Source organism: Nyctereutes procyonoides, unplaced genomic scaffold (genome assembly GCF_905146905.1).
Source record: "Nyctereutes procyonoides isolate TBG_1078 unplaced genomic scaffold, NYPRO_anot_genome, whole genome shotgun sequence".
NCBI classification, from domain to species: domain Eukaryota; kingdom Metazoa; phylum Chordata; class Mammalia; order Carnivora; family Canidae; genus Nyctereutes; species Nyctereutes procyonoides.
Window position 1 is genome coordinate 22,015,019 of NW_026575047.1, and position 21,720 is coordinate 22,036,738.

General features: G+C 43.7%; 1 protein-coding gene across 2 annotated transcripts in view; it reads left to right on the top strand.

Moving 5' to 3' along the window:
* The window catches only part of STX18 (syntaxin 18), a 120,183-nt gene that overhangs the window by 64,137 nt on the left and 34,326 nt on the right, over positions 1-21,720 (top strand). For both annotated transcript variants that reach the window (XM_055326145.1, XM_055326146.1), the window contains exons 2-3: positions 9,106-9,173; positions 20,293-20,408. In XM_055326145.1, the coding sequence (XP_055182120.1) occupies positions 9,106-9,173; positions 20,293-20,408 (184 nt within the window). The remainder of the gene's footprint in view (positions 1-9,105; positions 9,174-20,292; positions 20,409-21,720) is intronic.

Here is a 21,720-nt window from a genome sequence, read left to right on the forward strand (position 1 = left end):
GTTGGGTTTGGAGAATTTCAGTGTCTTGATGAGTTGGGTAATTAGTCTTATTTAAAATGTAGCCACTTAAAAGTGAACTCAATTTATGTTCACTTGATCTTAGCCAAAAGGCCAAGAAGCAATTGTACTCAATTTATGTTCAAAAAAAAAAAAAAAGGAGTGAAGGAATCAGATGAATATCTGTAGTTTAGAATGCAGTTCAAATCACTTCCTGAAGAAGCCAGATCCTGACTGATCCTGGAGTATGGCCGTTAGCTCTGTGCTGTCCCATAGCTGTAGCCCGTGCCTTTAACCCAAATAACTCAGTTCAGCATTGGGAATTTTTTATTTCAAAATGTCCCATCTACACTCATGGTAAAAGCAAATCTCACAGACCTGCCATGCTCAGATGGGCTGGCAGGGTCATCTGTGTGGGTGGATTTGCAGAGACTACAAGCACACAGGCTCTTGGTTTGGGAGTTACAATCTCCCATTTCTTTTGAACCATTTACGTGGAAGGTATACCTCCATATCTTCTCATTTGCGAGTTGGGATTATAATGGAACCTATCCTATAGGGTCGCTAGAAGTAAATGGGATAATGGGTGCATGGCATTTACATTGGTGCCTGCCACATAGTATGCACTCAATAAAAGCTGGCAGTTAGCTCATGCTACTACTGTTTTTTAGAAATAATGTTTACCACCCTCTCTTTGTAGTGAAGCCCAGGGAGATTAAGCAACTTGCTCAGAATTTCAGTTGGCAAAGGTTAAGAGTTTAGGGGAGCTTATAAAAGCACCTCTTTCTTCTCAGCCCAATTTTGGAACCACCTGAAAGAGAAATATAGAAGTCAGAACATGAAAAAGCCACATGGGGAACCTGGCTTTAGATTTATAGCCAAATACAGGGTAGCTTGGGTCAGAATATATCCTGTCTGTTGCCTGGCTGATGTGAACAGAGGAGAGAGCAAGGTGGAGCTGAACATGCTCATTCCTTACGATTCTCCAAATCATAAACCAGTTAACTTGCTCCTCTTCTCTCTGAGGCCAGGAATATTGGTCCCGCTGTAGTCCCTGCACTTGAAGCCTGAGGAGTGGGGAATCAGAGTCTCCTTCAGCAGTGGGTGGTAAAGCAGAGGTCAGAACCCAAGAATCTCTGCCAACTCCCTGGATTTCTTACCCACCTCTTTCTTACCCAGCCCTGCACAGTCTTTTGCCCAGAGTCTGTTCCTTTGCCCATACCCTGCCTGAGCTGAAGATGGCTGTAGGAGAACTCAGATGTGGGGAAGGCAAGCACTCTGGGAGGTTGTCTTCGTTGTTCATTTAAGCCATGTTTTTGAGATAGTTTGATTATTTGATAATCAGAATGAACTGAGCACCATTGTACTGCTGGTCTTCCTGACCAGCCTGTCTCCTTGCTCATGTTTGTGGGCCTTCTCCTCCACATCTGGGTAGCTTTGCCGGCACCAAGCCTGCCATGCTGCGAAACACAAGGCATGGCAGTTGGCCTGGGAGGAGACAACGTGAGCCAGTGGAAACATTCTCTTTAGATAAATGAATATTCCTACTTTAGCATATAGATGACTTTTAAAATGAATACTATGTGTGGAAACCTTTCTTGCAGATCTTCCTGTATCCACTGTAGTCAAAAACTTTTTTTTTTAAGATTTTATTTATTTATTTGACAGAGAGAGCAAGCAGGCGAAGCAGCAGAGGGAGAGGGAGAGGGAGGCAGGCTCTCTGTTAAGCAGGGAGCCCAATGCAGGGCTCCATCCCAGGACTCCAGGATCATGACCTGAGCCAAAGGCATACGCTCAACCAACTGAGCCACTCAGGTGCCCCCAAAAACACTTCTAAAATCAACATTGTACACAAATACTCTCACATAAAACCCAGCTTATATTGTGAAGAAAAACCTCAAACTTAAGCTAAATATTTGTAGTCTTACTAGTCTTTTGACAGCATAATACAGGATAAGTAACTTCACTTTTGAGTGATCAGTTCCAGTTCTGCCTCTTGCATTGCTGGGTAGGATATAAGAATAAAGGATGAGCTTGACATTGCTCACTAGGACAGATGCGTCTCTTGGTTCCCAGTTGTTCCCTTTACGGATATTATATTGGATGACCACAGTTGTGACCTGCCCACAATCTGTGCTTCAGCTTGGAGGTCGAGACCTCAGGCCTGATCCTTAGAATGCCTGGGCTCCATCCAGACTTCACTCCATGTGTCCCTAAGCACATTATTTTTCTTGTCTCTGACTCCATTTTCTCACCCATAGGATAAGGCATGATGGTGTTACCTATGATCATGCCTGGGAGAATTAGGTGAGCTCTGGGAATACTGCCTGGCACACCATCTCCTCTCAGTGAAGATTTTGTGGTTTTTTCTTTTTTGAAGGGGCATCAAACCTGGTAAATGGAACTTTAAGCAAAGATTGCAAGTACTTAGAAATAAAGTAGGTAGAGATTTTGCAATTTAGTTTTTGGTTCAAGTATGGATCATTACTAGTTTGAGAGCAGAAAATCTATACTTCCAAGTGACTAAAAGTATTTGGGGAAGAAAGTGCTAGGTGGGAGATTTTTAAAAATAATGTTTTTATTAAGGGATATTTCAAATATACACTAAAGTAGACGGAATGGTATAAGGAACCCCCATGTACACACATGCTACATTTCCCAACTCATGACCCATCCTTCTTTATCTGATACTCCTTCTCTGCCATATTGTTCTGAAGCAAATCCCAGGTATCATATTTGACTTGTAAATTTTTCAGGATATATCTCTAAAAGGTAAGAATTTTAAAAACAAAAATGTAAAAGTAATCATAATGCATATTATTATCACATCTGAGCAAAAATTCATTGTAGTTTCTTATTAAGTATTAAGTGGAGTCGTTTTTTTTCTAACTGGTGAAATAACAGTACACAGTAGGCATTAGAGAACTTGAGTGAAAATAGAAAACACCAGCGTGTCCATTAATTGAATGGTTCCGAGGGAGCCCGTGCAGGTTCAGCGTAGTCAGGGATTCCAGCCCTAGCTCTGCCGGCAATACCACCTCTCAAGAAAAATAACCTATTTCAACAGGGTTGTTGTCAGAATTAAACAAAATAACCCGCTTATAGTGACTGGTACAGTGCAGATAATAAATAAATCTTGCCTTCCTTTCTTCTTTTCTCTTTTAGCTACAGTTCAATCCTTATTTTATACTACAGTTTAGGTTGGAAATGAAGGACACATTTTGTAGAGTACAGCAGTGTAATAAAACCACAGCTCACAGCCATAAAGACTCTCCCATGGTGAGCTGACCGTCAGTCAGATGGACAGTGATCAGCTTTGTGAGAGCAGGTCATCCCTCGTGAAGTGTGTTGGATCGCACATCTTCAGTAGATTTCACCTTCTGAACACACGCCACTGACTTTCCAGGAAAATTATTTGCACAGCTAGTGTGTTCCTCTTCCTTTGTTCACAGTTGTTGATGTTTAATTTTGTGATACCTTTGATACCTTTTTGATCCAACTCGCATGTCAGGAGTTATCAGATCTTGAAGCCGTTTCTGTTCTATTTTCAACCCCCACAAACTTTATTTTCCCCTCCTTTCCTCATCCAACATTTATTCACTACCGGAGATACAAAAACAAATAGGGCATAGATCTTGACCTCAAGGAACTCAACTGACATCTACAGATAAATGCTTCTAATGTTCTATGGAAAGTGCTGATGGGTATCTAGAAAATACTAAGGAAGATGTTAGGGAAGGCTTCGTGGAGGAAGTGACATTTAAGTGGAACCTGGAAGGATGAACAGGGATTCTTCTGGTGGCATGGGGTTGAAATAAAGCTGTTCCAGGCAGAGGAAGAGCAATCACGAAGGCACAGAGCTATGAAAATTATGGGTCCCTCATCTACTCGAGGCTGTGATGTGTCCCACAACATGGTTCGGCCCCTAGAAAATTCCCTGTTTTTAGCCCTTGCATTTTGTCATCCATTTGGTCCCACAGAGACTTTTCCAATGACCTCTTGCTTCTTCGCAGGACCTCTCCCTAACCTCCTCCCGCGTCATTCAGTGATACCAAAAAGAAATTGACACTAGTTGTAGATCTTTATGGGGCAATAAATCTTTCATTTTTCTCTGATTCCATGTCAGACTTGACATTCCAGTGAATGGCCTTTCTCCTTTTAAGAGTTAGAGGCATTCTCTTTGGATACACACATACAGGTGGTTCTTTTCAAGTTAGCACTGTGTGTGGAAGCATTCAAAATTTAAAGCATACAAATACTCAGCCTCTAGAACTTTGAAAACTTAAGGGCCATATCAGAATTGTATGAAATATAATATACTATTTTTAGCAGTTTATTCAAAAAATAGGACCAAGCACAACAGTAAACAGATCAGTTTGGCCAGGAATCTTTACAAAGATGATGGTGGTAGTCATGTGATTAAATTGCCAAATTGTTCATTATGAAGATAGCCCTATCATATAATGCTATTTGGAGCTTAAGGGTATCTATTTAGATAAATCAAAGACCTATTGAAATTTTTTTTCTTATTGATTTGTTGTGACTTTTTTGTGTGTATCTATTTTAGGAGTCTAATAGAATTTCATGGCTGCCGAATACCTACAGAAATTTTAATGCTCATGTACTTCTTTTCATTTATACACTTGAAATATTTTGTTCATTATACTCATGTTAAGTATTGAGTTATACTGATATTAAGTCAGTAATTAGTATCTCTTAATTTATCAAGAATTCCATTTAATACTGAACAAGCTTTAGTTTGTTTTAATAAACTCATTTCATAGAAATTTGCCATCACAGAACACGAGAAATTGGGATCATATTTATTATACTTTAAGAGAAACCTCTTCTAATTATGTTTTTTGAGATGTCTGTGGGGCCTTCTTGCTCCTGGCACTCATCCCCTTGCACCATACCAGGAGGTAGACTATAGCTAGCTAAAGGTGGGGGTAGAGGGCAATGAGGGATCCAGCCTATGTGTTAGATTCCTTTGGACTTGTTAAAAACTTTTTGTGGAAAGCTTTATGACTCCTAACAAAAAGCCTGTTAACCTACTTTAAATGTTTGTGTCTCCCTACTACCCCCTCCCCCGCCCCGAATGCATATGTTGAAGCCCTACATCCCAGTGTGATAGTGGTAGGAGGTGAGGCCTGTGGGAGTTGATTAGGTTGTGAATGAGATTAGTGCCCTTGTAAGAAGAGACATGGGAGAGGTGACACCTCTCCACCTTGTGGGATTGCAGCAAGAAGGCAGCTATTTGCAGACCAGGAAGAGGGCTCTCAACCACACCCCGGGAAATCTCCTGGCCCTTGATCTAGGACTTTCCAGTCTCCAGAACTGTGATACTGTATTGTCCTGTAAGCCACCCAGCCTGTGGGATTTTGTTAACAGCAGCTTAAACTAAGACAAGGTGTATGAGTTTCTTCTTGCTGCTGTAACAAATTACCATAAGCCCAGTGGCTTAAAACAACAAACATTTATTATCTTATGATTTTTGTAGACAGAGGTCTTTTCTTCCTAGGCTGAAATCCAGGTATTGGCAGGACTGTGTTCTTTTCTGGGGAGACTGTAGAAGAGAATCTATTTCCTTCCCTTTCCTAATTTTTAGCGGCTGACCATGTTCCTTGGCTCTTCCCCTCTATCTTCAAAGCAGGCAGCATTAGATTGAGTCCTTCTCCCATTTCATGACACTCCCTCTGTCACCTGCCTCCCTCTTCCACGTTTAAGGATGCTTGTGAAATTACAGGGCCTTCAGACCTGGAAAATTCAGGATAATCTCCCTTAAAATTTTATGATCAACTGACAAGCAACTGTAATTCCATCTGCTACATTAATTCTCCTTTAGTCTGTCACATAGTACATCCACAGGTTCCAGGGATTACACCTTGGACGTCTTTGGGGGAGAGAGTGGCATTACACTGCCTACGACAGTAAATGTAATCCTTTGAGGGTTATTTGGTACCCATTGTTTATTCAACATACAATGAAAGTTTTTGAGGCTCTGCTTTGCTCTAGAATCTGTTCTTTGCTCTAGAAACTGACGAGTTATGGGTAAGAGAAACAGCCTCTCACCTTCCAGGAGCTGGCCATCTGGTATAGGGAAATCAGTCTAAAGCTAGTCATTGGGGGCAGCCCTGATGGCCAGCTGTTTGGCGCCTCCTTCAGCCTGGGGTATGATCCTGGAGACCCGGGATCAAGTCCCGCGTCAGGCTCCCTGCATGGAGCCTGCTTCTCTCTCTGCCTGTGTCTCTGCCTCTCTTTTTCTGTGTCTGTCATGAACAAATAAAATCTTAAAAAATAAATAAATAAAGCTAGTCATTGTGGTCCCCTGAGGAAGGGGTGCTGAAATAGGTACATGTGCCACATTCTGTAGGTGATGAGGTCTGGCTGTGCCTGGGGATGCAGAGTTGGGAGGAAAAGAGCATCTTGAAAGAGGAGACGTTTGCGAAGGAGGGAGGTGGGTCTCCAGGGAAGGGGAGAGCCATCTGGGTGTGTGTGCAGGGGAGCCCTGGGACCTGGAGCCTGGTGGGGAATGTGGCCACATGGGATCTTTAGAGCCAGACTGTGAAGGGCCTTGAGGGCTTTATGGGAGCTTGGACTTGACTCCATTGTTTAGGCCTGGAGGTGACTGCTGACAGAGCTACTTCCTTTGGCTGCAGCATATTTTAAATCCAGAATCCACCACTGCCAAATGTACTAAAGCCATCCACTTGACTCCTGTGTACTGTTTACCTGGCCCCTTGTCAGTACGGCTTAGGGAAGAAGATAGAAACGCTGAAAGTTTAAAACAGGAGAATAACAAATCAAATCTTATATGTGGTACAGTAAACACCTTGTTTGTACTTCCCTTAAATATTTTCCTCACTGTCTTAGAAATCAGATTGTATGATGCAGTTTAAGTGGAAAATAGGAATAAGGGTGTGAGGAAGGCAGCTATGTTGTCCAGGAAAACATGCTGAATTTGAACTCGGACTGTCCTGAGTTTACCTTTAAGCTCTGCCGCGTGCTCTGTGTCTCACTTTGGATGAATCACTTAGCTTCTGTGAGGTTCACTTTCCCAAACTGGTTAACATTGGAGAGCAGTGCCGCCCGTGCTCACAACAGGGCCCTGGGTAGAGAACGAGGTTGTGTGAGTGAGTGTACCTCATGGGGCCAGGGATGTCAGGCAGACTCTAAACCCTTGTTTGTTACCTGGTAAATAAGTGAATGTTAAGGCCATACTTCATTTTTAGTTTGATTCCTGCTCTTCAGATGCCTGAAGGTACTTTTCTGAACCATATTTATTATTTATCTAGAATATGTGGAAAATTTAACGGAACCCTTATTGACTTATCTCCAGACAAATGCTGAATGTTTCCCTTGTGATAAATACTGTCTTTGTACTTAGACTGGTTCCACAGATACTTAGTGACCACCCCTGGATCCTATGTTGTGCTTAGAACTTTGGGGAAGCAGCCCCGCCTGTGCCCACATGGTTCATCGTCCCACTGACAGAAAAGCCAGAAGACGTGGCCATGTGTAATTTAGTGCCATGTGAGTGGTATACAGAAGTGCTTTCAAGTTGAGAGCAAAGTGAAACTTAGCCTGACCTGGCCTTGACAGAAAAACTTTCATGGAAAAGATGAAAGTTCAGTGGACCCTTCGAGGCTGGGGTTATATATGTTTGGAATAAGTACAAAGAACATTAGGCAGAAGCTAGTGTGAGCAGTGGACAGAAAAACTTTCATGGAAAAGATGAAAGTTCAGTGGACCCTTCGAGGCTGGGGTTATATATGTTTGGAATAAGTACAAAGAACATTAGGCAGAAGCTAGTGTGAGCAGTGGTCAAAGGACAGAGCTGGCCACTGGCTTAATCAATCATTCTTTCCTTCTGGAAACACATTTGTCTTTGTCAACCATGGTTGTAGTTTTATTCCTACCTCTTTTTATTTTATTTTATTAATTTTATTAATTTTTTTAAAGATTTTATTTATTTATTCATGATAGTCACACAGAGAGAGACAGGGACACAGGCAGAGGGAGAAGCAGGCTCCATGCAGGAGCCTGACATGGGATTCGATCCCGGGTCAAAGGCAGGCGCCAAACTGCTGCGCCACCCAGGGATCATCCCTTATTTTACTAATTTTGTAATCCCTATCTCCACATGTAGTACCTGACACATGGGAGGTGCTATTGAGTGGGGTTTTATTATACTAGATACCAGCGGTCACAAATACAGTCCTTTGTACTTTTGTGTTTGTTCATCTGTGGAAGTTGGCCATTGGGAAGATGGAGGTTTGCTGTGTAGGGATCTGTCATTGCCCCTGAAGCTTTTAACTGCTGCTCTGTGGAGCCCTGTCTATAAACTTGACATCTTCAGCCTTAGAATCCATCTTCAGAACACTCTCAAGGAGGAGTATCTGTCTATAAAATTTTAGTTATGACACTAAGGAAAGGAATTTGTCTTTACTGAGCGCATGCTATATAGTTACTAGACATGCATTATCTCATATAATCTTGAAGTTCCATAGAGATCATCTCTTCCTAACGTCTTAGATCCTATCACAACACTTACGGGAAGAAGGAACTGTCAATGAGAGACCAAAGCCCAGGAATTTGGGAGTTAACCAACTAGTTAATGATGACAGATGACCCTTGAACAACATGGGTTTGAATTGCATGGGTCTACTTACACGTCGATTTTATTATGTTAAATGCAGTACAGTCCTGTAAATGGATTTTCTCTTCCTTATGATTTTCTTAGTAACATTTTTTTCTCTAGCTTGCTTTATTATGAGAATACAGTATATGATACATATAACATACAAAATACGTGTTAACTGACTGCTTAGGTTATTGGTAAGGCTTCCAGTCAATAGGGTACTAGTAAAGTTTTTGGGGAGTCAAAAGTTATATAAGGAATTTTCTACTGGTAGGGGGAGTTGGTGCCCATCACTCCCACATTGTTGAAGGCTCAACTATATATGAGAAGCCCAAACCAAAGTTGCCCAGTTTGTAGCTTCAAAATTTGTCTACAACCTGTATTCTATCCTCTATTAATTTAAAATTTATTGCAGGTAAGTGTAACATGCCTATCTATATAAATTATTTGCTTTCTTTTAATTCTAGATTTCACACATTGGCAAACTGAGAGATTTTCTTCTGGAACACAGGAAAGATTATATTAATGCTTATAGGTAAGTGCATACTTTTTACCATGGCTTTGGTAACTGAGTTCTTTCCCATACCTATATTCCTTTTGAGCCTTTTGTCCTTACTTTTTACTTGCCCACCCAGAGTTGTAGAGGGGAGGGTCAGTTTAGTGGTGGTTTCTGCAGAGCAGAAAGGAGCTCATGTATCCTGGGTAGGCTCTGCTATCCTGCACACCCTTAAGGTCATGATATCCCCACAGCATAATCTTCTATGCTGATGCCCCCACGTTTGTATCTCTACATGTACTGTATACGTTGTGAAACACATAGACATGAATAAGACACAGTTTCTCAGTATGTGCTTATTGAACAAGTGATAGGATGATGCAGGTCATATAAATGTGCATGACAAGAACTCTTAATCTAGGGAGAGTTGGTTTGGATGCTTTTTCAAAAGACAGAAAGCATTTTGATTGAGACTTCTAGAATAGTTTCCAGAATAAGACTCCAGCTCTCAACAGATGCAGGAGCATTACAGGGAAATCTCTTGTCGCCTGGGCTTCCTGGACCTTCATTTGCACCTGGTGATGGTGCAGCCCGTCTACCATAGGACTCAGCCTCAAGGGTACTGTGTGAATTAATGAGAAGGTTGGGTGGGATATATGAAATGTCATCATAGGCAACTTTATACTTCTAAGTGTATTTCATTTGTATAATTTTGGAATGTAGTAAAATTATTACTCTTTGTGCATACTGCCAAGATGACCTTATTTTTAAGTTCTCAGTTAAAATAATAGCTCAACACTAGATGGCAGTGTAAATTTCATTTCCAGAGGTGTGTATGTATCAAGGACTAATTTTATGGTTCATGAAAATGGAAGCTATAGTCATTTTGGAAAACTTAAACAAAATTGGCATAAACCTCTCTGTCCAGTTCCTTCCTTGAGTAACTGACAACTTAGGTTACACCAGTGGCTGTAGAGGCCTTTCCTGGAAATCCATGGTTAACTTCCCTTTGCCTTGAAAAGGCATCCAACAAGGCAAGTGTGTTAAAGGTCGGTTTCATTCAAGCCACCCCACTCCCTCGTTAGCCACTTGTAAGCCTGAGAAAGTCCTTAATCTGTAAAACCGATGTCTTTTCCAAACCAGGGGTTTAACAATGTCCACCTTGGCTGCCTGTTTCTGTACAGCCTGTGAACTAAGAATAGTTTTTACATTTTGAAATGGCTGGGGGGAAAGGGTAAGATTTTACTACATTTGAAAATTACATGAACTTCACATTTGAGTGTCCATAAATAAATTTTATTGGAATACCACCAAACCCTTTCATTGACATATTATCTCTGGCTGCTTTTGTACTACAACAGCAGAATTAAATGATTGTGACAGACTACATGGCCTGCAAAGTCTAATGTATTTACTATTTGGCCCTTTTCAAAAAAAGCTTATAGAGTTCTGCTCTAAACAGAACTCACCAGCTAGTTGAGAGATTCACATAAGACAGTGAATTTCCATGCATTTCTAAGATTATTTTATAAGGGTGCTGTTCTGTAACTTTGCAGTAGTTTTAAACTTTTGATTATAATAGTGATATGAAGGCATTTACTTCTCGGCTCCCATACACTGTGTGTCTGTGTTCCCAGACCACTCTGAGTCCTCTTCCTGATGTCACCCAGTATAGCTGGCTGCTGGCCCAGGGCTTCCTCTTTCCCAGGTACCTGCAGCAGACATTCAGACTGACATTTGGGGTCTCCGAGGACTGGTGCTGTTCTACCATTTAACTGGTCATGTGTCTTGAGCATCAGATAGAGCTCTAGCTCCTGAGGCTTTCTTAGTCTTGACAGCTCTATTACCTTGTTATGGAAACTCAGTGTCCTATTCTTTAAAGCTATTCATTGCCAACTCACGCATTCTGAGTTCCACTCCTGCCCCTGTTAATGGTCCCTTTGACAGAGCGTGAGCTTGCGGGGGGCAGTCACACCTAAGTTCAGCCCTACTTCTGCCAGGTATTAGTCATGCCAGTGTCTAGAGCTCACTTCACATCTCATGCTTGTTTTCTTTTTTATACAATGTGGATGATGCTCTTATGAGGATTAGATGAGATGTGTTCAAGTTCCTGACACAGAGAAGTCCCTTGGTATGAAGAGTAACTGGACTGGAACCCCATGTGATCTGTGATGAAGTTATAGGGGTGGGCAGTTAAAAACTCACCTCTCCTTCCTGCCAGAGAGAGGTGGGAGGGAGGTGGGGGAGAAAGAGAGAGAGAGAGAGAACGAGAGAGAGAGAGAGAGAGAGAGAGAGAGATGGGATGATGCAGGGTTAGGTCAACATGATGGAGATGAACGAGTTATCAGCTTGCTCACTGATAAAATCTAGGGTGGCAGAGCTTAGGTCTGAGAGTGAGCCGCCTTATTGAAGGCTCCTGAATTAGACAGACTCACTCAGCCATTATACCCACTGAATGGTTGCAGTCCCTGGAGCATGGAGAGCCAGGGGCAGGCCCCTATACAGCATATGAGAGAGAAGAAGATCCCAGGGCTTCTGCTTTCTGTAAGCAAGCAGATTCCAGAGAGGAGAGAGAGCAAGTAGCCATGGCTGGGTGCATGTGCATGTCCATGTCTGAGCCTGGTTCCTCTGTCAGCTTTCTGATTGGAAAAGGCGCCCTTCTCCCATGGGAGGGGGCTGGGGCAGGCACTTAGGGTGACACTAGGGAAGCTGATTGACACAGAAACACCCTAAGTGACTGGCATTCTCTCTGGATGGAGGATGGCTGCCCTTACTGGCCCTCATCAAGTCCCCCCAATCCCTTCCTAGATGGTGGTGGACGGTCTGCAGCCTGCCTTTACACCACCCCTGCCCCCAGTGTGCTATGCTGGCCATGGCCAGAACATTTTGGGTGGAGTATGAACGTGGAATTGAAAGAAAAATTGCCTTCAGACTCATAAAGCTTTGTTAGTTTGACATAATTAGGAAGCTGTAATTTTTTCATAATGTAGAGCTCAGACCTTATTGACCCATTTCATTTTTTTTTTTTTTTTTTAAGTAATGACATTTTACTAGAGCAGAACAGCATGCAATGGAGGTAGCCTCTGGCTGGATGTCTTGAATGATTTTAATTAAAAATAATGTCTCCACTTCTGGTAGATGTACCTTTTCTGCAATGTCTTGGCAACAAAACAATACTACTTGGGAGGAAAACTTCTTTGGTTTCTGTTTTTACTAATAGAATAACTATACTGTCAATTTCCAGCTTAAAAGGTTAATGTATAATGTTCCTAAAGGAACATCACCTTTTAATTGAGTGATCAGTTTTATCAAATTAACCTTTAGACCTTTTCAGTTTCACTGAGCTGAGTTTCCATTAAATCAAAATCTAGAGTAGGAGGATGTTAATCTAATGTTCTTGGAATTGGTCATTTGTAGGTCCATTCTGCCCATAGGGTGTATGTTCACTCGGAAGTGAGTACCCTTCTTGTTTATGTGTCCCTGACCCCTCTGGCCTCCCTTTCTGATGAGACTGGTTCTATGAGGAAGGAGTACAAGGCTGGAGTCCCCCTCCTCCCTGCTCTCCCGCCCATGCTCTGATGGGAGGAGGGATGGAGCACGCACCTTTCGGAGGGCACATTCTGTTAGCATTACCAGCATTACCATGTTAGGCCAAACTAGTTCAGCAAACAATATGCTGGGGAGTGTTGGGATAGCAAACCACTCGTCTCCCTTCCAAGTTCTCCTGAGGGTGGGGCCATCTATTTCTGAGAACCCCAGGGGCTTCCTTCTGTCCTTCCCAGCTCTCCCCCAGAAAATGAGCAGCTGGATCTGGGGAGTCGGGAGGTGCCAGGGAGAAGAGGGGACCTACCTGGTAGCTGGGATGGAGAACTCCCAGCTAACTCCTCCCTTTCTCTTGGGAGGGGCCTGCCATCAGGATGGATGCAGTGGCTTTTCCAGGGAAGGCTCTGGAAGAGCTTTGCAAGGGTGCCTACAGGTCTGGGGAGTGGGCAGAAATTGAGAGGGGAGGGGCCTCATAAGGAGCATAGTTGCAGCCATGTATCAAGCCTGCTCTGCAGTCAGCCTCATGGATTGAGTCAGACTATTCAAAAAGTATTTGATTATGATGTACTGATTTATCAGCCTTGCAGATCCTAAGCATTGCTCTTGATGGGGACACAGCAGTGAACAGACAAAAGTCCTTGCCTTTGTGGAACATACATTTCTGTGGGGGAAGACAGACAAAGAAAAAGTAAACTATGTGGAATGTTAGAGTTAGGTAAGGGCAAGGAGGAGGGGAAAGTGGCTAGAACATGTCAGAAGAGAGTCTTATAAAGGTAGGTTAGGGAAGGCCTCCTTAAGGGGACATTTGGTAATCACCTAAAGCAAGTAAGGGATCAGTTTATGTAGATATCTGGGGGAAGAACAGTCCAGAAGAGGGCAGCCAGCAAGTATAAAGATCCTGATGTAGGAGTGTGTCTGGAACATTACAGGAGCAGGCAAGACGACAGAGGGATTGGGGTATAAGTGATGATGAGCTCAGAGAGACAGCAGGAGCCAGATCTTGTAGGTCATCTTAAAGATCTTGTCAATTTTGCAAGAACCTTGGCTTTTATTGCTAGGTAGGTCTTGTACAGAGGAGGAAGAGTGATAGGACATGACTGAGTCTGACAGGGTCAGTACAGCTGATATGTTAGGATAGGCTGCAGCAGCAGACACTCTGGGAAGCTATCGTTAAGTCCAGGTGAGGGATGTCAGTGCCATGACCAGAGACATAACAGTGAGGAAATATGCTGAAGGTAGAGCCAAAGAGATTTGTTAATGGATTAGACGGGAGCTGGGAGAGAAAAGCAGGGAAGGGGAGGATGTGAGGTGTGAGGCCTTAGCAGCTGGGAGGAACGGGAGTGCTGTCCTCATGGATGGAGAGGCCTGTAGCAGGTGCAGGTTTGAGGAGAGCAGGCCCAGGGCTCAGTGTGGGGGTGTATTCCTCAAGGTGAGTCTGACGTCTAGCTGGAAGTGTTGGGTAGACAGTTGGATATTCAGGTCTCAAATTCCAGGAGAGGTTCAGGCTGAGATAGAAGTTTGAGACTTATAAGCATAAAGCTGGTATCTGTGCTGCTGAAGCTAGGAGACCAGACTGCCTCACCCAGCGAGCAGAAATTCAGGAACCAAGCTATGAACTGACCATCTTTAAGTATTCAGGGAGCTAAGAGGTGTCAACAAAAAGCCTGAACACGAGCAGTGAATGAAGTTGGAGGAAATCAGGAGAGTGGAGTCATTGAGGGCAGAGGAGGAACACAAGGCCGGGAGTGGAAGCCATCCACTCCGTCTAGTGTGTTTAGAGTGACTGGGTAAGGGCTGAGCCAGTGTGGGGGCCCCGGATGTCCCTGGGAGTGAGGATGGTGGTGGAGTGAGGAGAGTGAAGCCTGTTTGGATTGGGTCAGGAAAATGGAGAGTGGGATGCAAACTTGACAAGAGTCTTACCCAAATGAAGGGAAAGATTAGCAGTAGCTGGTAGGAGACATGGAGTTGAGAGGTTTGATTTTGTTTTGAGTTGAGAGAAATGACACCATGTTTGTTGGGAAAGATCCAGTAGACAGGGAAAAAAAATGCTATTAGTAACGAGTACAAGCAGTGCTCACTATGTGCCGGCACTCTGGGCACCGCGTACATACCACCCTCCTTTAAAGGTGGATGGCACAGGGGAGGGGAGTAGCATTGCGGGGCCGACCTGGGCCAGGTGGATAGCAGAGCCAGGAGGTGGGCATTTAGCCATGGGCAGCAGAGAGAAGGCAATGTCCGCAGGCCCAGAGGAAGATGAGAGAGAGACTGGGGCTGTGCTCAGAGAGCAGGAAATGGTAACTATTCACCCTGAAGATGGAGCATAAGGAGCTGGCAGTTTGAAGAGCACAGAAAAGACGAGGAACAGCCAGCCAGAAGCGTGAAAGGGCATGTGTGGCCGGGACATGCAGCACACTCGCCAAATGCCATTGGGGGCCACCTGAGTTGAGTCTTATGATCAAGCCTATATTTTGATCTCTGTCAGTCCGATCCCTACTTGTTCCTGAAGTCAGCTAAACAGTGAGTGGTTGACTGGTGGTCCTCCATGCCCATGGCCTCTGGCTTTGACTCCACACAGTTCTGCTCTTGTGACTTCCCCCTCCTGGCCTCCCTCCTGGAACCAGACTTTGCCGAGTGGCCCTCTGGAGATTGGGATTAAAGTGGTCAGATCAAGTCAACAAAGATCCATGCAAGCAAGTATTTTCTGAGTACCCATCATGTGAAAGCAGTCAGTACGTGGGGTTGGTAGATGGCACTGGTGTCTCACTCTCTGTTGGGCTGTACCACGTGTCACAGGGACTCCCCTTTTTCCTTAGTAGATCATAGAATTTAGAGAGCCAGCCTTTGTTACTTAAAATTTCATTTCTCCAGATTTTATCACCAAATGGTTTGAAAAGTCCATTTGCCCTGGTTTCTTTTTTCAGAACGAAGTGTCAGTCATGGAACATTTGGTCTCCAGAGCATAACTTCTCTCCTTCTAAACTGCATTGTAAGGATAAGCGTTAATAATGGTTTCTTTCTTTCATATTTCCAGTTCATTTTCTCTTTCTTATGTGTCCCTTGTTTCTATCGATGACTGCTGGTCTCCAGGATCTGATGATGCTGTACCGTTTCTGAAAGTTTTATGTCTCAGATCCATCTCCTCTTTCCAGTCCCAGCTGATCACCACCCAGGCTCTGCCCTTGCTCCTTTCTTAAACTTCAGTCTAACAGAAATGCACCAGCCCCAACCCTTTACACAACAGTTGGGAGACAGTTGCCTAGTTTTGTCCTCCATTGCCTGATCTTTCCCCTCTACTCCATCTAACGAGATTCTGCCATATTCATCTTCATCAGGCTCAGCCCTTCTGTAAGCTACAGAATGAAATTCCTTCCATGAGCTCCAGAGGCCCACCATTGCCCTGCCTGTCCTGTGCTCCAGCCAGGTAGAACCACGGACTGTTCTCCAGATAGGCTTCTCTCTCCTGATTCCAATCTGTTACTTACTAAGAGTGTCTACTCTTGTTTCCCCATGGCCTTATCCTGCCTTTCAAGATTTGGTTCATAGATCACCTTCCTCTCAATTAACTAGGGGGCGGGGAAATCATCCTCTCTTCTTCTGTACTCTGTTTCCTTTTTGACATGAGAGATCCCCTGGGTGGTGGTTTAAGAGCATAGACTCCAGAGACTGGATGCTTTGGTTTGAATTACAACTGCTAATTACTAGCTGTGTGACCTTGGCAAGTTACTTAACCTCTCTGTGCCTCAGTTGCTTCATATATAAAATGAGAATTGTAATAGCACCCACTTTGTAGAGTCATGATAATTAAATGGGTAAATGTCTGTGAAGCACTTAGCACAATGGGAAGTGTTAATGCACAGAAGGCTTTATTAACATTTAGCCTTTGTGGTGTAAAAGTATCTATATAAGCCTGTGAATGATCTCTATTGTGATGCAGTTTATTGAGAACAGGGTCTGTATTTGTTTGTATCTGTAGCCCAGACATTAACAGGATAATTCCGTGCTATTGGGCTTATACTATGGACAGGTACTCTACTTGCCCCTACGTAATATTTATAGCAAAAATAAGATTGTAGCCTTTAACTTTTGTCCGTATCTTTTCAGTAACTTTTGAAACAGAGTACAAAATCATTTACACTGGGGCACCTGGGTGGCTCAGTCGGTTCAGTGTCCAACTCTTGATTTCAGCCCGGGTAGGTTATGATCTCAGGGTCATGAGATTGAGCCCTGTGTCAGGCTCTGCACTCAACGAACAGTGAGTCAGCTTGAGATTCTCTCTCTCTTTAAAATAGATAAATAACTCTTAAAGAAAAATCATGTATACTATCCCTTCTCTTCTGTATCCTCAGGAAGCATCTAACTGCATATTAAAGTAATAAGCACAGTGTCAATGGCATTTTGCAAATCTGAACTTGCCCCTTTATACTGGTCAATCAAATAACTAAAAAAAAAAAAAAAAAAAATCCTTTGTATTTCTTAACCAGTGAATAAACTTACTACCCAGTTCTTTTCCTCTTTTCTCGCTGAAGTAAATTGACTAATCTAGACCTATACCTAACTTGGTCTCCTTTAATTGAATAATATTTTGGTAAATTGAGGTCTGTAATAAAATTACCCCTCTGTACCTCATAAAGGAAATAAAATTAAAGTTTGATGAATTTCTACATGCATGTCCTGTGAGGATATATTTTTTTTGGAATTTATTTGCCAGATAGGTAACCTTTTCCAAACAGTAATAAATTTGTTATTGTGATACTTAATTTTAAGGGGCTATGTCACCAGCAAGCCTTTATTACTTTTGATGACTGTATTTCAAATGCCCATTATATAGCTGGTGCTGTTTTTAAATTATCGCAGAAAAATAAGAGTTTGAACTCTCTTTCCAGTTGCTCCATCTCCTCCTCTGTCATGTCCTAAGCTTCATGTGTCATCTCTGACCTGACACCTGAACATCTGTCCTTCCACACCTCTGCCCTCCATGCTCTGGACCCGGGGCCCTCATTTCCCTTCTTAGCCAGCCAGTCCTCGTTACCTAGTACATCTTCCCCGGATCTGCTGCTGAGCCTCCTCCTCACTGACTTGGCCTCAGCCCAGAGTCTCTTCCCTTAGCTGAGACTGAGACCACCCAGCTCCTGCTTTCCTCTGCCCCCAGGCCAGCCACCACAGGAGACCCCATGCAAAATGCAGACTCCTCTGTTTAACATCCTCCAGTGGCTATACCAGCAGTCCCCAGCTTCTGTACCTCAAGGGCGCCTCTCCAATTGACAGTGCAATATTTGTGCGATCATTGTATTTTTGGGAAACCTATTGAGATTGGAGAAATAGCTGTTACAGTTACAGATTCAGTACAATTTTAAATACTTGTATATTTATCACAATAGCATTTACATTCCCTTGAAAAATAGACATATGCTAGACATTCAGTGTGGAGACACTGACTGTGTGCTGGTGGTATGCTCCCCCTTGCAGTGATTTGAAGCCCTGAGAGCGCCACAGTGTGGATGCTCAGTGTGCAGGGACCACCTGGTGCATTCCTGTTTTCCCCTTCATGCTCAGGATTAACCTTGTATGGACCAAATATTGTGTGGTCATTCCAACAGTGACCTGCAGGTTGGACATTTGTGGAAGGTCTTTTCCCACTGTCCTCTGTGGGGAATGTCTCCCTCAGTGCCTGCCTGGCACCTCCCCTGCATGAACTGACCTCTCTCCCCACGGGTTCCCCTGTCCACCTGCAGACCAACACTGTCCAAAGCAGTTCCTTGTGCTTCTCGTTTCTGTATCAGTTTCCCCTGTGGTTTGGTACCCGCCCTCTGTGGGGATTAGAAATAAGTCTTGTTCCAACTTTGGAATCCCAACCCCTACTGCAGTGCCTGATGTATGGGGGTTCTGTATTAAAAAAATTGAACAAATGGATGAATTGCAAGGATTAAATAAGTGAATGAAATACATGTAAGGCATTGAGTCATGTCTGGTGCAAGCTAGATGCTCAGCTAATGTTAGCCCACCTACTATGTGCTGGACACCACTTTATGTTTTGGGAAAACAGAAAGGAAAGAGGATAAAATCCCTGCTTTCATGAAGCTTATGTGCTCCTGGGAGACAGACATCAATATTTCAGGGAATGGTAAGTGCTGTAAGGAATATGAAGCAGAGTGAGGAACAGATGGTAGTAGAGTAGCAGTATGTTGGAGTGCCCCAGTCCTTGTATCACACACCAGAGTAGAAGGTGACTTTGGATCTCAGAGGCAGTACTGTAACATCCGGAACAGGCACTTAAGAATCAGCGACAGTGGCAGTGCTGGGGGCGAGCGCAGGGGGTGCTCAGGGAAGCTGGTTGTGATCAGAGATCTGAATGAGGAGGAAGCATGTAGACATCTCTTGGAAGAGCATCTGCTAGAAGATGTTCCAGGCTGTGGCAGGGTCAGGAGTGTGTTTGGCTAATCGTGGGTAGCAAAGCAGCCAATGTTGTTAGAATGCCAGGCAGGAGGGTGCATGTCAGGAAGTAGGTCATATGTCAGGTTGGGGCAATCCCGAATTTGTAGTTGGTTTGTTGTTTTTTTTTTTTTTTAAGATTTTATTTACTTACTCATGAGAGACACACACGGAGAGGCAGAGACACAGGCAGAGGGAGAAGCAGACACCCTGTGGGGAGCCTATTGCCAGGACTCTGTCCCAAGGGCCCGGGATCACGACCTGAGCCAAAGGCAGGCACTCAACCACCGAGGCACCCAGGCACCCCAGGACTTTGTATTTTATTCTCAGTGAGGGTGAGTAGCTGGCAGGGCTAGTATATGGGAATGGAATGAGTTGAGTCTGTACGTTATTAGAGGTCCTTTTTAACTTGATATTTTGTGATTCTAAATTTCGGTTATAATGTCCAGAGTGTTTAATTATACTCGGCCAGCATCCCTGTTAATAGTAATGTTGGCACATGTGCCCAGCTTGTAGGATGATAAGCAAGGCATTCTAACTGTCGTATCTTGAGCTTCAGGATGGTGCGTTTGTGTGGGTGAGCACCCTCACTAGCTCAGTAACATTAAAGTTTTCTAACTTAACATCAGGAGAAATGAAATGTTTCTAAAAGCTCTTTTATTGTGAGTCTTGAAGACCGCTTGTCAACATGGAAAAAATGAGCGTGAAACAGTTTCTCACATATATCTCAAGAGCCTCCAGATAGAATCTCCCATGATTCTGCATGTGGCACCCAGAGCGTCTTTCTAATATTAATCCAGGTCTGTCATTGGGTGACGCTAAGAGCTTTCAGTAGCTGCCTTGTTGTTCTCAAAGTCAGGGGCCATATTCCCACTCAGGCCGGTATGCCCCGGTGCCTGACCCCACTCCCTGCTCACCTCACTGCTGCTGGACTGGCTGCTGCAGGTCGGTCTGCACAGAAAGCTTCTTCTGCCTCATGGCCTTCATATCCGTTGGTTCTGCTATTTAGAATTTTCTCCCACCTCTTAACCTGCCCAGTTCCTCTTCATCCAGTCTCAGCGTAAATGTCATGTCGATAGCAAAGCTTTCTCTTCCCTTCAGGCTCCACATAGACAACATTTGTGGTCATTTCCTGCTGCGTTAAAATTTTGTGCCCCTCCCCACTTGTTTTTGTTTTTTTTTTAAGCCATATCATGTCTGAATATGGAAGGATGACAGACACAGAGCGAGACCAGATAGACCAGGATGCTCAGACGTTCATGAGGACCTGCTCTGAAGCAATTCAGCAACTGAGAACACAAGGTGAGGTGCTCTGAGGGACATGGCCGGCCCACCATGACTTTGTGAAGCCTCAGACAAGGTTCAGAGGGCATGCCCAGCTGGAGGTCTCTTGTGTGTTTCTATTCAGATTTAGGTCTCAAAACTTTAAAATTCCTCTTTTCTCAAGATCAGCTATAAAAACTAATGAAAAGGCCATGATTCAGGCTATGGGTGGGATGCGGGAGGTGGGGAGGAGTTCTCCATACACAACGAGACATTTCCTAAGGATACAAGGCCAGAGCAGACAGATTGTGCACACCCCTGTGTTCTGTGTGGCAGTTAGGAGGTGTGGACAGGAACAGAAGAGGGCTCTCTCAGCTCTCTACCTGGAGTATGAAACTTGAGGAGCAGACCCGCACGCTGAAAAAAGTTGGGCTCTGGATCCTTGGGTGCTCTACCCAAGCTCCACCACATTCTACCCATATGGCTTTGGGCAAGTCACTCAGTCACCTTGGACCTCAGTTTCTCCATCTGAAGAGTGGACACAATTATAGGGTGTATCTCTTAGAGTTAGGAGAATGCAGTTGTGTTCAGTGCATGCTTAGGGCCATAGCTGGCACTAGGGTTGTTAGTATCACGTCTCCTTCACTGCTGTCTCATTGTTACTGGGGCAGTGAGATAGCTTCCCAAGTTGCATATCTTCCTTGACCCTTTCGTAATGTGCTTAGGCAGATAGCTGTTACATTAAATAGCACAGAGCTCAAAGTGGCCAGATGCTGCTGTGTTCTTGACTCCAACTTGTATTTGGGAAGCTTCTGTCACAGCCCTGATGGGCCACTTAGAGTCTGATGAAAGCTATAGACCTTCTTGCCAGAGAAATACACACACTCACAGAATTTTGTGTACAGTCTCGTGGATCTGCAGAATGCAGAATGATCACATGATCATGGGTTAAGCTGCCCAATAGTAAAACCATGATTCATGTCCCCTACCCTTAAGGGCCTATACATTCATTGAAATAACCTAAAAATACGTGTTTATGACTAAAATCAGCATTTAAGTCACCAAACCATGTGACCTTGGGCTTCTTATTGAATCTGAACCTTATTAGTTTCTCTTTGTGTAAACTGGCATCCAGATTGCCTTTTGTATTAGCAGTAATATATGTAAAGTACTGTAGAGTGCCTGCGTGTAGTAGATGCTTGGCCTCTCAGTAAATGGGAGCTGTCCTCCCAAAATAAATGGCACAGACCTTAAGCAGATATGATAGTTTTCAGAAGCAAGGCATCCTTGTGGCTAAAGAGTCGAGGAAGGTTTCTTTGAGAAGAAAGGTTTGACTTGGTGTGTAAAGGGC